Source organism: Dermacentor albipictus, chromosome 3, assembly GCF_038994185.2.
Source record: "Dermacentor albipictus isolate Rhodes 1998 colony chromosome 3, USDA_Dalb.pri_finalv2, whole genome shotgun sequence".
NCBI lineage: Eukaryota > Metazoa > Arthropoda > Arachnida > Ixodida > Ixodidae > Dermacentor > Dermacentor albipictus.
In genome coordinates this window covers 182,431,010-182,446,325 of record NC_091823.1, presented here as the reverse complement: position 1 = coordinate 182,446,325, position 15,316 = coordinate 182,431,010, and the positions used below count along the sequence as shown (strand labels likewise).

At 45.7% G+C, this 15,316-nt stretch overlaps 1 protein-coding gene across 1 annotated transcript in view; it reads right to left on the bottom strand.

The window, feature by feature from the left end:
* LOC135918083 (DNA mismatch repair protein Msh6-like) overlaps nucleotides 1–15,316 on the bottom strand; it is a 564,077-nt gene that overhangs the window by 136,012 nt on the left and 412,749 nt on the right. Inside the window, exon 23 of the mRNA XM_065451744.2 lies at nucleotides 3,996–4,112. Coding sequence (XP_065307816.2) covers nucleotides 3,996–4,112 — 117 coding nt within the window. The remainder of the gene's footprint in view (nucleotides 1–3,995; nucleotides 4,113–15,316) is intronic.

Genomic DNA, 15,316 nt, shown 5'->3' with positions numbered 1-15,316 from the left:
TATGCATGCAAATGCACTTATGTATGCAAATGCAGAATTTTGCTGGACGGCAATGTGCTTCGGGACCGTAGCAGCAATGACGATGGCAGCACTAGTGAGGAGTAGTAGTCCAGTGACTATGCCAGCTACTAATAAATTTTCGTTATGGAATGTGCCCGTGCATATACTCTGCTTTTTTTTCCCTGTCACACGCGATAAGGGGGGGGTCGATTTACATTCAAGTCGACTTACAATCGTGTAAATACGGTAGTGGCGGTAATGCGATATAGCAGCATCAGGTTGTCTACGAAGTTGACATTTCCTAATACCCTGAGTTTTCCAGGTTTTCCCTGAGTGCTTCTGCAAAATTGCACTGCACTTTACTGCAATTTACCGAGCTGCATCATCCGTATCCTAGGAATTGAACTCACTATGGATCATTGCATAACTTGGTGCCCGGCACACAGAGATATAGCAGGGAGCGAACAGGCAGACGGCTAAGCTCGAGGCATGATAGGCTGAGCTGTGGGCCACACCGCCCAAGACAACACCTCGACGCCTCAACACTAAGTGGGCGAACCAAAGCCGTTCCCCACCCAGACCTAAACAGGAGGCAAGCACAGGACTTGTGCATCCTCCAAACAAACACTTTCTCAGATTTATACAGACATTGGGACATATAACATTCCAGTGCACATTACGCTAGGCATCTGCCATCTTGCCGCTGCTAGACAATGCTCTCACCATAACTAGTCGTGGGAGGTGCAACTCGCGGAAGTGAAATGGGGAAGCCAACTGGTGACCCTTGACTAGGCCTGACAAGCCACTGTAACCAGTGGGGCCCTGGAAGAGGGGCTCCACCCCACCATAACCAAACAATCTCTACTACAATAAATGTTTACTCTCTCTTACCACGGCCCCTGGATAAAAGCACTCAGTACTTTTATTCACCGGTCATGCATTGAATGTGCATTGAAGTGTGATTTCCGCTGATAGCTTGGGGATGTGGACTTCGCCGCATCCCCATTTCATTATGGTTAGACACTTTTTCCTTTTTGCTCTTTCGTGTCGCACATTTGCGGCGCCCTGCACTTGCCAAGCTCCGAGAATTGTCTGAATTAACCCACATGCGACCAAGTATGTCTGAATTAATGTGAGTTTCATTGCACTAAATAATGCATATGCCTGCTGGGACCACAGTACGAGTGGAAATTATCCGGTTTTCTAAATTACCGATGTTTTACTGCAGTTTTCTGCTGCAGATGGCACCCAGACAAAGGCAGCTTGTTCGCTCTCTTGTCGAGGAACCACTGAAGGATGGCTTTGTCTTCGCAGACAGGCGTTGTCGCCGTCCGGTGCTCCGTGCGTGTGCTGTTCTCAAGTGCCACCATGATGCTGTTCTTGGGTTTCGGAATCGTAGAAAGTGAGTTGCATGAGATACTGAACTCCTCCACAATATCAGACTTTTTTCTGCCTTTTCCAGCTTCGGCGATGATCACAGATTTGTCCTCAAGTGTCAAAAGCTCACGCTTTTTGGGAGGCGGCATCTTTCCGACAGGCCAAAACAAAACAAGGTCAAGGCAATCTCAGTGTGCATGTGGCGGTGTCATCGCATAGCAAAGCGTTTTCAGTGACCAAAATGGAAAAAAAAACAAACAAAAAACACACAAACAAAACAAAAAAAAAAACACGGTGCTATCATCATTATTTAACCTAACATAGACAGCAATGGCCGCGCTGATGCTTGTGGAATGAGCCGCGAGTGTGCTGCTGTAATTTTTGCACTTCTGGGTTCCCAACTGGCTCACGTGCAGAAAAAATGTTTATCACTACCTCAAACTTTCATTAATGGCAGTCTGCTTTTTAAAAACTCTTTGCTGTTGAGAAGGTGCAAATGCATTAAACACTGTGGACGTTCTCCAGGGTTGGCAGATTTCCTCCTTGCTGCAAAAATTTTGTTCTTGAGGGGTTCAACTGCACTTTGCTGTCTTGTCATTTGCCTTTGCAGAGGTTGCAATTATCATAAACTACTGCGTATGCATTATTTTTGTGTGCTACTCAACGAAAAAAAATTGTGACGAATCCAAAAGGCCATGTCACCTTGTGGGGATCAAACACCTCATAGTATTGGCAACTCGTAAAGGTGTGGCTATAGCATATGAAGCAAAATTGAAAATGCACCTCATTTGCTACGCAGCGTGTGAACGAATGCATAGAAATTAGAGAATGGAATCAGCAGGACAAATCCTTTATTCTTCCTCCGCATAGGTACCAGATTCAGCAATCCCCGCCTCTGCGAATTGCACTTGTTGAGCGAAGCGCCATTTCCCAAAACAAACTGCAGAATACCTATCAGCCTAATTTTGATGAAAAACGCAATGCTACGAACAACACATTGGTTCGCAGCCGAAAAGTGAGGTCAGCACTGTGACTGCGATTTTCGTCACATGGAAATCACACTTCCAGTGCAAAGAAAATTGCATTATGTGAAACGGGCTTCATACGTCACCTGTTCTTGCGGCACTCACTAGCTCCGTGCGAAGGGCTGCGATATGGCGGTGTGTCGAATAATCGCTTGGATTTTCGATTCAGTCACATCTGCTCTGTCATGCCATCTGCTCTGCTCGCGCTGTCATGAGCTCTCGTGTGAATGCTGGCTGTGAAGTGATCTGATTCACTTCGCACATCATGTGACTGATTCATCTGTGATAAAGTACGGCGTGAGAATCCAGCTTTGTCAGCATCCCCGAAGAATGGAGGAGTACTGCCACTGGCCTAAGATACAACATGAATGAGTAGCACATCCATGAACAGAGACTGTTTTTGCAAAGGTTTGAGCACTGCTGCTGTAGCCAGTTCTTCCCGCAGGCTATATGTGGTGATATATTTTTTTTTTCCCTCTTCAGGCTGTTGCTCTTGAGGGTGCAGGTTATATGCAGTGGCGGGTTATACGCAGAAAAATATGGTATTCGATTTGCAAATCAAATTATTTGGATGTTCACTACTTGGTTTGATATGGCAATATTCGAGTATTCACACACCCGTAGATAAAACTGTTTGAAATTAATGGTAAGCAGCCTGTACATTATTCGCAATCCACTTGAAGAATATTTGATATATGATTTGATTCGATTCTGGCACTGTTTCATACGCATTCGACTCGGTCTCAAGAACTGCTATTCGCTACCCCTAGATTCAAGCGAAAGTTTCTTTTCTTTGTTTTCTTCTTTCACCTCTCCTCTCACCCCGCCTCGTACATTTGCAGTGCCACATATCGGGTACTTGGAAGCAGTACAAGAAAAGAGAGAGAGAGAGAGAAAGAAAGAAAAAAGAAAGCTGTATGTGATGACGAATCATTTTTTTTTTCCTTGCGTGGCTTGTTCCGCATTGGCATTCTTGGAAAAATCCAACACAGAAAGAATCAAGCCTTCATGGTCAAGACTGTGCCATTGGCCTTTGTTGGTAGGTGCTTGGAATTGGCCATTGTGTGAAGCAATCGCGCGGATACCCTCAAGCAACTAGCCACACCACCAGGCTGTTGGGATGTAAATCACCACTGTTGGCCTTATCATCAATCAGTCAAGATGAGGGTATTTAGCATGCTTATTGCTACTTCAACACAAGAAAGAGTGGGCATTTGATTATCAAAATGTTAACGAAAGCATGCCCCCAACCAGCAGCCTCTCACGTGGCCTCTAAGCGAAAATGGAATGCCCCACGATTTAATAATTATGATATAGTTTGTGCATGTGAATTGCATGCACCAATTTAGCAGTGTGCCTCTATTACACATCAGGAACTACGATGTCGCTCTTGTGTGAGACTCCATCAAAATATTTCATCACTTAGCCAAGAAACACTGTCTTGTGCGAAACCATTCTAAAGGAACAAAAACTTTTGTTTATGGTAACAGCCAATCCCTGCCAGTTTGCCTTCTTCATAGGTGTTAGGGAAAAACCATTCAAGCATTAAGTAGACAGTTTTGAAATTTCTTGCACCACAATGCGAAAGCTCACCTGCGGTCAAAGTGTTCAAAGATGCGGCGCATGATGTCCTTGATGGCTGCCTCCTGGGACTCCTCAGCCAAGGCTAGGTCTGCCACAAGCCGCTTCAACTTCTCCGTGTAGTACCGTCTGTCACACAGATGCAGGGCCAGTCACAAGAAAAGGCAAACTCTAGCTTTGACAGGATGCCTGCTACCATGCTTAAATAAAGTGCTCTTGAATTTCAATGGCCAACAGCCAAGTACAACTAGTGTCAGGCACATTCCACAGTTTTCTGAGGTTTACCACATTACTAAAATTTATCTTGATCGTCTATACGAGGTAAATTTTTCTTTACACCATACAGAATTTTAAAAATGTCCTGTGGCCGATAGCGCAATTGCAGTCCTTATGTTGGATTACTTGAAGTGGCAGACATTGCTCACATGTGAAATTGAAATGCATAATTGACTACAGTTGAACCCTGATATATCGAATTCCAAAGTTATTGCAGAATAGTTCCTATACACAGTTAACCTCGTTATAATAAAGTGGGATGTAACAAAACAACAGATATAACGAAGTAAACGAAATTCTCCTTGAAATCACTATAGAGATTTATGTATTTAAAACCTAGTTTTAATGAAGGGAAATTGTCCTTCGAATAGATATACCGAACTAGAACTAGATTCGTCTCGTAAGCCAAAAAATACCTGACAGTTCTGCACCGAGTACATTGCTTTTCGTGGGGTTTGGCACTCATTTGCTGCGACAGTTCAAAACTCGCAAGTTCCAGCATCGAATATGTCGTCAAGCAACACTGGTCTTTTTCACTGCCACGCGTAGCTGTGCAACTGTGCACAAGCAGCAGCTCACTATGTTACTTCTACATTGACCTCTATGCCTATCGCACGTGCCTGGCTGCACAATCGACCCTACCTGGAGCAGTGCAATAGACTAGTGCATTCACTTCTCCATGAGGTGCACCTAGGCGTGGCTTGTGAGATCTCCCCCACGCATTCTCGCAGGGTCACGTGCAAGCCTGTGCGAGTCGCGCCATGCTGCAAGGCCACATGCGGCGGTGCGAGAGATTAGTACATTCACTTCTCTCTTTCTCTATGGCGTGCCGTGCGGGCGTTCTTGGCTGGGCCTTGCCTTGGAGATCTCCCCAGTGCAAACTCATGGGGTGACGCTGTGCATTCACTTCTCCCTGCGGTGGGCGGCATGGGATGGCTGCTGGGCGTTGCATCCAAAATTGCTTCAGCATGGGAGCAATCTCAGAGGCCAAGAGCCGGCCAAGCCAAGCCGGCGCAGCGAAGTTCGTTTGCCTCCTAGACCACACAGCGGAGCACCGTGTTATGTGCCACATGCTGTTCGACTGCGACAAGCCAAGTTGAATCTAATCCGCTAATGAATTTGCAGCCATTTGGCCATGCATTGTAAGCGATGCGGGTGCGTGCCTGCGTTTAATACCACGTGTGTGCTTGGAAGAGGAGGCACAAGGTGGGGGCACGCGATTTGTGAGGCATATCACATTGACAAGGAAGGTGATAACTGTGTCAGCGCGGCTTCACTTGCCTTGTCGAAAAAAACAAAAAATATACTTATAGAACAGTCTGCCACATTTTGATTAGAATGTGCTTGTACTGTTTTAACCCTGTGTGCGCATGCACCAACGAAATGTATATATGTACCTTCGCTCGCAGTAAAAACCTCAGTTGATGTTTAGCGCTTGTCCTGCCGTCTTCTCTGTCTGTGTCCCTGCTATTTTGCGCTAGTCTTTTGAATAATGATGACACACCAACTAGCCCAGCTTTCTGCCTTGAGTGCCAAGCTACACTCCGTTTGTGGTGGCTGGTGTGAAATGTTCCGCACCGGACGGATTGTACGTGGTTCACAGACGGTTTATATTATAATATAATCTGTCTGCTTATATATGTATTTTATTCTCAGCCAGTTCTTTCTGAGCCATGAGCAAGGCAACCGCAGGAAGTCCTTCGTCTGCCGCTGCTGCTAAACGAGCTGCCCGAGCAGAGGCCCAGCGCCATCGCCATCGCCGCCAGAATCCAGAGGTGTACTATGCCGAACCAGGCATTGGTGCAGCAAGTATAGCATATATCCATCTATTTCACCGACCACAAAGCTACCTTCATGACAATCAAGAACTAGGAGTGGAGTGTTTCTTGAAGAAATGAGGAATAAAAAGTTGTAACTGTACCTACATGCCTTGCTCAAATTATCTGCCTCAGCGTATAGAAAAGACAAAACAGCTGAAGAGCTGACCTCCAATTTCGCATTAGGAAGTAACATATTCGTCAGCAATTTCCTTTTTTTTTTCAGAACGAGCATTTACTGATTACTTTGGTGCCCATCAGGCCAATGTCCTATAGCATGCAACATTTCCGTCTCCCATGCACATCTCCTAGCCTCCATTTTCCCGTGGAACTAGTGGACCCGACCACTCTTCCGCTGCGTGCGTGGGGCGGCACTGACTGCGATTTTGTAGTTGCTTATCGTTGCCTCTGTGCACATCAACGATATCAGTGTTTCTATCTGTTCGTTTGTGCGAGTTCCTGTTGCCAGAAAGGAGATGGACGATGGCAAACGGAAGTGCAAAACAATATAAATCGAGCAGAAGGTGGCTCTGCTGAAAACCGTCGAGTCCGGCGTGAAGAAGAAAAAAGTAGCCAAAGATTTCCACATAGCATTGAGCACTCTGTTGACAATTTTGAGCAGCAAAGAAGCTGCCACCAGTGCTGTCGCACATGGCGTAAAAGGAGACAGAAAGAAGTTGCAAGCCCCCGCTTTCGAAGCTGTAGAGAAGGCGGTCTTCAAGTGGTTTTTGGATGCAAGAGCAAGCGGAACTCCCGTGAGTGGGGCACTGTTGCAGCGCAAAGAGAGGGACTTCGCGTGCATCATGGGGCACAATGATTTTGTGGAGTGTGGCCTGGCTGCAGTGTTTCAAGGAGCGCCACGACATTATCGGGAGGGCTGTCAGCAGAGAAGTGCTGTCTGTCGACCGCAAAGCTGCAGTGGCGTGGTTGGAGACAAACATTGGACAGCTGCTAAAAATATACAGTAATAAGGATTTGTTCAAAGCGGATGAGACAGCCCTGTTCTACCAGATGCTGCTGCAAAAAATCTTGGCTCTCAAAGGTGAACACTGCCAGGGTGGTAAGCAGAGCAAGGTTCGCATAACCGTGTTGCTTTCTGCCAACATGGATGGGTTGGAAATAGTGCCGGCCCTCGTGGTCGGCAAAAGTGCGTCACCATAATGCTTTAAAGGCAAACGAAAGCTCTAAGTGAGTTATGTGTCCAACCATAAGGCTTGGCTGACAGGGTAAATTTTCGCATGATGGCTGCGGGAGTGGGACGAGCGGCTGGGCAAGCTGAACCAGAAGATACGCCTCATACTGGACAATTGCGCGGCCCACCACACTGAGACTGTCAAAAAGATTGAGCTATGCTTCTTGCCGCCAAACTGTACTACAGTTGTGCAGCCCCTCGACCAAGGAGTTATCATGAACTTTAAGTCGGGCTACCGCAAGCGTGTGATAAACCAGATTCTGCTCAATATGAGCATATTACGAATACCCCTTATGTAACACCTCCATGTGGGTGTCTTTAAGGAAATAAAGTGAAGTGTGAGTCGACAATCGACTTGCACATGGCGATTGAGATGCTACAGGTTGCTTGGATGGCTGTACCGGCAAGCACGATTGTCAATTGCTTCCGGCAGGCCTCATTTGGCGCCAGCGGCGGCGGTTACAGCGAAGATCTCGGTGCTGCCGCCAATGAGGGTGCCGCGGGCGACCAAGCCCTAGCGTCGTGGCACGCTCTCCTTGACACCGGCGCAGTGCAAGACGGCAACGCCTTCTGCACGTACGTCGGTTCCGATGCTGACACGGTGACGACGAAAGAGCTAACAGAGGTGGAAATTGTGCGCACGGTGACGGGGTTGCTTAATGACAATAGTGACGAATGTGTCGACGACAGCCCAGAGCCTAATATTGGCAAATCCGATGTACCGACGAACGCACAAGCGCTGGATGCAGCAGACCTGCTGCGGTGCTTCTTTGGCACTCACGATGACAGCAAGCACAAACTCGAAATAGCGGCTGCAGCTGATAAAGCCATCATTTGCCTGAAGAAGGTGCGGCAAAAATCTATCAAGCACTTTTTTTCTGGGAAGTGAGTCGCCAGCAGGTGTGCTGTTGATCGATCAGTGATGACCCATTTGGCGTGAATAAAGTAGCAATTCCTTGCTGTCTGTTCTTCGCTTGTCTGTTCTTCCCTTGGCTGCTGTGAGATTTGGCGGTGAGTACATTCTCTCTTGCTTGCTAACTGTGAATAAAAATAGATAGTGGCTATAATGAACTAATTGTTATAACAAAGTAATTACGACCCCCCTTCAACTGCGTTATAACGAGGTTTTACTGTACTGCTATCCTTAATTCAATTAATAAGTACAAGTAGGTTCCCCTATGTTTTCCTAGGTGTCTTTGTTCATTGGCTTCTGATGATATGATTAACGCCTTTCCTCTCGTTCTTCCATAACGAGGGTCTCGAATCGGGCAACATTAATGCCTTCACGTAGCATGTGCGGGTTTATTGACCAGTTACCTTCACCCAGGAAGATCATGTACATGTGACGCCTGCGGCAGAAAGGATGTTCCACATCCGCCGCCACGGTTTGTGAGTGGTGGCGCAGGCTAACACTCCCAAGGTTAGTTCTAGTAGTAACATATAAATACCTAAGAAAGTGGATGGGAAAACTGCGCCACAGTATCTCAATTGGTTAGAGCATTGCACGCGTAATGCGAAGATGTGGGATTGTTTGCCACCTGTGGCAAGTTGTTGCCATTAATTTTGTTGTTGCCAATTAATTGTTGCCATGTCATTGCCATTAATTTATCATTTCTTTAACTTGTACTTACTAATTGTAAGTACAAGTTCCACCTCATTAGGAATGACTTCTGAGATGCTTAACCCTTTGAGGGTCGAATTATTTTGAAGAAAACTTTCCCAGGTGGTCAAATTACTTTATCGCGTATCTTGAATGTACAAGATGTATAAAGTCAGGAATAAATAATAAAAAAAATTTAGGAACAGTATGTTGGTGTCGGCATCACTCAGAACTGCAAAATGTTAAATAGTATTTCAGAGTGTGGTACTCCTTGAAACACGAGTCTCCGCACAGCCGCAGAGAGCGAGAATACCTCATGAGTGGCGGTGATAAACGAGCTAAGAGCAGTGCCAATCAAGATAGAAATCAACTTCTGCCGCCCCTGCGATAGCATGCCGACAAAGATAAAAATCACGTTTTGGGCGCCTCCGTTGCGGCAGAACCGAAACCGCGAAAGCGCGTTGCCGCTGCGAGTGAGAATACCTCGCGAGCGGCGATTATAAACTACCTAAGAGCAGTGCCAATGAAGATAGAAATCAACTTCCACCGCATCTGCAAGAGAGTGCCGACAAAGAGAAAAACGACGTTTCGCGCGCCTCCGTTGCGATCACGCGGCAAAACTGAAACCGCAAGAGGGGTGTTGCCGCACTCTGCGCCATACGCTGAAGCTAGAAGTCAGTTCTGTTTATCTCCCCAAGAAGGTAGTGCAAATTTCAAACGCTTCTGGTAAGTCCTAAGAGGTGGCAGCACCTCCCAGTGAGCGTGTATCGTCATTATGGCGCGAAATTTCAAACGGAGGATCGAAACCGTACCCGTACGGCGAAGACCTTGCGGGACAGAAAACCGCCGCCGTACATGTACGGCTAAAACTGTCATAGGGTTAAGACAGGCCGCGAAGACCGTGACCTGTTTGGTGTACCGCCAATACGCGACTAGCAAAATTCTAGGTAAGCACTGAAACTTAGCTTTTCTCACTTTCTTTTTGTTTTCATGCTACATTTAAGTACTGATCAAGTTCGCCAAAAATGTATCGCATATCTAGCCGCGTTCATGGCCGCATGCGTACGGGCGACTCCGAAACTACTATGTTAGAACCATTGAGGAATACTATGCCGTGTCACCTGCTGCGATCAGCAAAGCCCCTATTGGGTGGAAAATTCAAACATGTTTTCAAGAATTTGAGATACATGAAATTGACTTAAACTGACTTAAACTGACTATTGTGCACAATATTATTGTGCACAAGTCGGAGGCAGCTGTATAGTTTTTGCGTAGCCTAATTCATGACCGCCTGTGCATGTGTGTGAGACCAGAACCGTTTAGAAATCGTTTTATATCTAGTTACCCATCGTGATCAGTAAAGCACATTTACAGCGGACAAATCAAAGTTTTTAGGCATGTAGGGCCCTCTGGGTTCTACTTGTGGGCGAGAAGGTAGCCTCGCCGCCTACGGGATTATCTAACTGAGCTACATCGAATGCTCGGTTGCCTTAATCGAAAGTTTGAATCTCCCAGCCCCCCCCCCCCTTCTTTTTTTTTATTTGACAGCGGTGAGCGTGAATTTCACCTCCTCTAGTACACTACATCTGCAGGTTTGGAGTGACGCCTCACGCCAGCAAAAGATGCCGAGAGCGAGTGGGGCTATACTAATCCAGGTACAACCAAATTAGGAAGGCCCATTAAGCTTCAACAAGGACGCTCTCTCACCAGAGCAGGATTGGCCACCCTGATGCAGTTTTTGGCCACAACCTCCTATGTGAATACAACAATCAAACCATGGCCCTCAGTCCCCAGTGGCTGCAGAGCACCTGACCAAGGCGGCGGTCAGACCTGTAACGCAGCAGAGGGTGCCAAGAATCTCTGGGTCCGGACATGCAGCCAATGGAAACTGACCGTTGCAACATTTAACACCTGAATCCTCTCAAGTGAGGCTAGCTTAGTTGGACTCCTTGAGGAACTATCAGACATTGCTTGGGATATCATCGGCCTTAGTGAGATTAGAAGAAATGGTGAGGCTTATACAGTGCTGACTAACAGCCATGTTCTCTGCTTTAGAGGACTCCCTGATAAGAAGCAATACGGAGTAGGATTCTTAATCCATAAGGACATAGTGGGCAACATTGACGAATTTTACAGCAATAATGAGAGGGTAGCTGTAGTTGAAATAAAACTTAATAACAGGTCTAAATTAAAATACAAGCCTATGCTCCAACATCTGGTCATAATAATGAGGAAGTAGATCAGTTTTATGAAGATGTTGAATTAGCGATGAGAAAAGCGCAAACTCGGTATACAGTAGTAATGGGCGACTTCAATTCAAAACTGGGGAAAAAGCAGGCGGGTGAACAGACAATTGGCAACTACGGCGGTGATTCTAGAAAGGCTAGAGGAGATATTTTGACGGAATTCACAGAAAGAAATAAGCTTCAAATAATGAATACCTTTTTCAGGAAGCGTAGCAACTGAAAGTGGACCTCGAAAAGCCCTAATTGTGAAACATGACATGAAATTGATTTCATACTTTCTGTCGATTCCAGCATAGTACAGGATGTAGAAGTGATAGGGTGAAGTGCAGTGATCATAGATTAGTGAGGGCTAGGATTCATCTCAATTTGAAGAGAGAGTAAAATTGGTCAAGAAGAAACAGGCCAACCTAAAGGCAGTAAGGGTAAACGCAGACAAATACAGCCTGGCACTTGCCAACAAATATGCAGCATTAGAACAGAGAGATGAATATGACATAGAGCTAATGAATCAAACCGTAACTACACTGGTTTCAGGGGCAGCAATTGAAGTGGTAGGCAAGGCACCAAGGCAACCAGCAGGCAAGCTATCCCAAGTAAAAGGACCTAATAAAGAAACGACAAAGAATGCAAGTGTCCAACAACAAGGCGAACTAAGTTTTCGCCTTAATTAACAAGGCGAAAATAAGGGATACTCAAAATCATAATGTGAGAAAGGCAGAAGACGCCGCAAAAAATGGACGCACCCTGAAATCAGTGACAAGAAAACTTGGCATAGGACAAATTAAGATGTATGCACTGAAAGATAAGCAGGGTAGTATCATCAGGAATCTCGAAGGTATAGTAAAAGCCGCGGAAGAATTCTATACTGACCTGTACAGTACCGTGCAGTGCAGTACGGTACAGTACCCAGAGGAATCAGGATACCTCTACTAGAAACAGCGATGAACAGGACACAGAAACTCCTCCTATAACTTGTGATGAGGTCAGAAGGGCCTAGCAAGCCATGAAACGAGGAAGAGCGGCATGAAAAGATGGAGGAAACATAACACTTGAAAAACTGGCGGCTCTATATACAAAGTGTCTATCGACTGCAAGGGTCCCAGAAAACTGGAAGAATGGAAACATTATACTAATCCACAAAAAGGGAGATGTTAAAGCATTTAAAAACTATAGGCCCATTAACTTACTCCCTGTATTATATAAAATATTCACCAAAATAACCTCGACTAGAATAAGGGCAATACTGGACTTTAGTCAACCAAGGGAACAGGCTGGCTTCAGGAAGGGATACTCTACAATGGACCACGTCCATGCGATTAATCAGGTAATTGAGAAATCCGCAGAGTACAATGAACCTCTCTATATGGCTTTCATGGATTACGAAAAGGTATTTGATTCAGTAGAGATACCAGCAGCCATACAGGCATTGCGTAATTAAGTAGTACAGACCGCTTACATAAATACCTTGGAAAATATCAACAGAGATTCCACAGCCACCTTGATTCTACACAATAAAAGTAGGAAGATACCCATCAGACAAGGAGACACAGTCACTCTAATGTTATTCACTGCGTGCTTGGAAGAAGCACTCAAGCTACTAAACTGGGAAGGTTTAGGAGTAAGGATTGGCGGTGAATATCTCAGCAACGTTCGATTTGCCGATGACATTGCTCTATTCATAAATACTACAGATGAGTTGCAACAAATGATAGAGGGCCTTAACAGAGAGAGCATAAGAGCGGGGTTGAAGATTAAGATGCAGAAGAAAAGATAATGACGAATGGTCGGGCAAGAGAAGAAGAATTCAGGATCGCCAGTCAGCTTCTTGAGTCGGTGAAGGAGTTGTTTACCTAGGTCAATCACAGGAAACATTGATCATGAGAAGGAAATTCATAGAAGAATAAAAATGGGTTGGATCGAATATGGCAGACATTGTCAGCTCCTGACTGAAAGCTTGCCATTAGTATCATTGAAAAGGAAGGTGTACAATCAGAGCATTTTACCGGTGCTGACATGTGGCGCAGAGACTTGGACTGACAAAGAAGCTTGAGAACAAGTTAAGGACCACGGAAAGAGCGATGGAACGAAAAATGCTAGGCATAACTTTAAGAGAAGAGAGCAGTTTGGATCAGAAAGCAAACAGGTATAGACGACATTCTAATTGACATGAACAGAAAAAAATGGTGCTGGGCAACTCATGTAATGCGCAGGGTAGACAACTGTTGGACCATTAGGGTTACAGAATGGGTACCAAGAGAAGGGAAATGCAGTCGAGGACGGCAGAAGACTAGGTGGAGCAATGAAATTAGGAAATTTGCGGCCGCTGGTTGGAATTGGTTGGCACAAGACAGGGCTAGCTGGAAATCGCAGGAGGAGAGGCCTTTGTCCTGCAGCGGACATAAAATAGGCTGATGATGAAGATTATGGTGATGATGAAGTACAAGTAATTTCCCCTATGTTTTCCTTGGCGTCTTTGTTTGTTGGCTTCTCATGATATGAAACATACTGTTTTTGTAACATCACTACGCAAAACTATAAACATTGGCTGCACTCCCCTTTTAAATTCGATACTACTGCCACTAAGCCCCCTCAATAAAACTAAAGGCAGCAGCATTCTTTTATGTTCAGACCAGAGCCCTCCAGCGAGGGCAGGAGATGAGGACTGTGCATCCTTATTCGTGGAGCAGAGTCACATGGTGGTGCTCGCGCCACCAACTTTTTGTTTTTTTGATTCCTTGTTTTTAGTTGTGTTGCTGCCATGACGCTTGTAGCCACCGTACTGTGCAGCATAAGCCAATGCATGCGGTGTCTTTCAGCACAGCACAGCAGTACGGATCAGGTGCATGGTTCAAGCACTGACAAAAGAAAGGTTGCTGTCATCCCCTATATACACGGATTCTCCCATAGATTAAAGAAGATTGCTGGAAGGACCGGCATCAACATTGCATTTTCGGCCCCTAATAAATTGGTCAGCCTGTGTAGAAACACAAAGAATCGCAAATACCGCATGTGAAAAAGAACATAAAGACAAATGCATTGATTGCATCGCAGGTGTGGACGATCCTACATTGGTCAAACAGGCAGATGCATAAATGACAGGCTACAAGACCACAATAACAAAGTAAACAACTTGGCCGCTGATGGCTTTCTTGCCATTCATTGCCAGAGATGCAAATGCAAACCTAGATTTAAAGAAACAGTAATCATGAGTAGAAGCAGGTGTGAGATGACATGCTTGATAATAGAAGCTAAACACATATCAACATTCGGCAACGCATGCGTCAGTAAACCTTCCATTTCATTATTTTCAAAAGAGCTCAATTATCTTTGTTCGCGCTGAATGTGTATATGTCTGTGAATACGCGAGTTAAAAAACTGCTTATGTGTGGTTCCCCGTTTAATTTTTTGGTTCATTTTTACTGAAATTTTACATGCACTGTATGACGTTTCGAGGGTGCATATACAGTAGAATCTCGGTGATACGAATCTCAAGGGGTGGCGAAAATATTCGTATCACCCGAAATTTCGTATCACCAAAAACGAGCGAAATCCGTCCCGAAACCATGAGACACGCACAAACAAACACATTTATTTACGTGCAAAGAAGTCACGGATGTCCTTCTGCGTCTTCTTCTCTGCGAGGACGGCCAGCAGAGAATTTTGGAAGCTGAAAAACTGGGCGGTAGTGCTCTCACGCACAGTCTCGGACGTCACAGCACGCCGCAGAATATCGAGAACGTGCATAGTTTCGGCTGCCGACGGTGGTTGATCGTCACCATTTTGGCACTCGTTCTACTAACTTCTTCTAACTTTACATGGTGAGCAGTCTTCGCTTCTTTGGAGTTTACGCCAAAGTGCTGCACATTCTGCATAATTTGGTCGCGCTGACCGACGATGGTAGACAGCGTAGAAATTGGCAGGCCTAATTCCTTGGCCATGTCAATGCACCTTTTCTTGGGCTCTTCGTCCACCTTCTTCAAAATACCCAGTTTGTCCTTCAAGGACAGCGCCTTCCGCTTTCGCGACATTGTACTGTTTGCAGTACCTTTCGGGCTGACGCGATCAATGCTAAGCAACACGCTGCACTTCCGTAGTCGTCGCGCACGAGGAAACAAAGAAGTGGGAGCTGCTGCTAGCGTGGCGACCTGCTTGCTGACTGTAGCGGAAAGACCGGCGGAACGGGCGCGCAGGGCCGGGAGAAA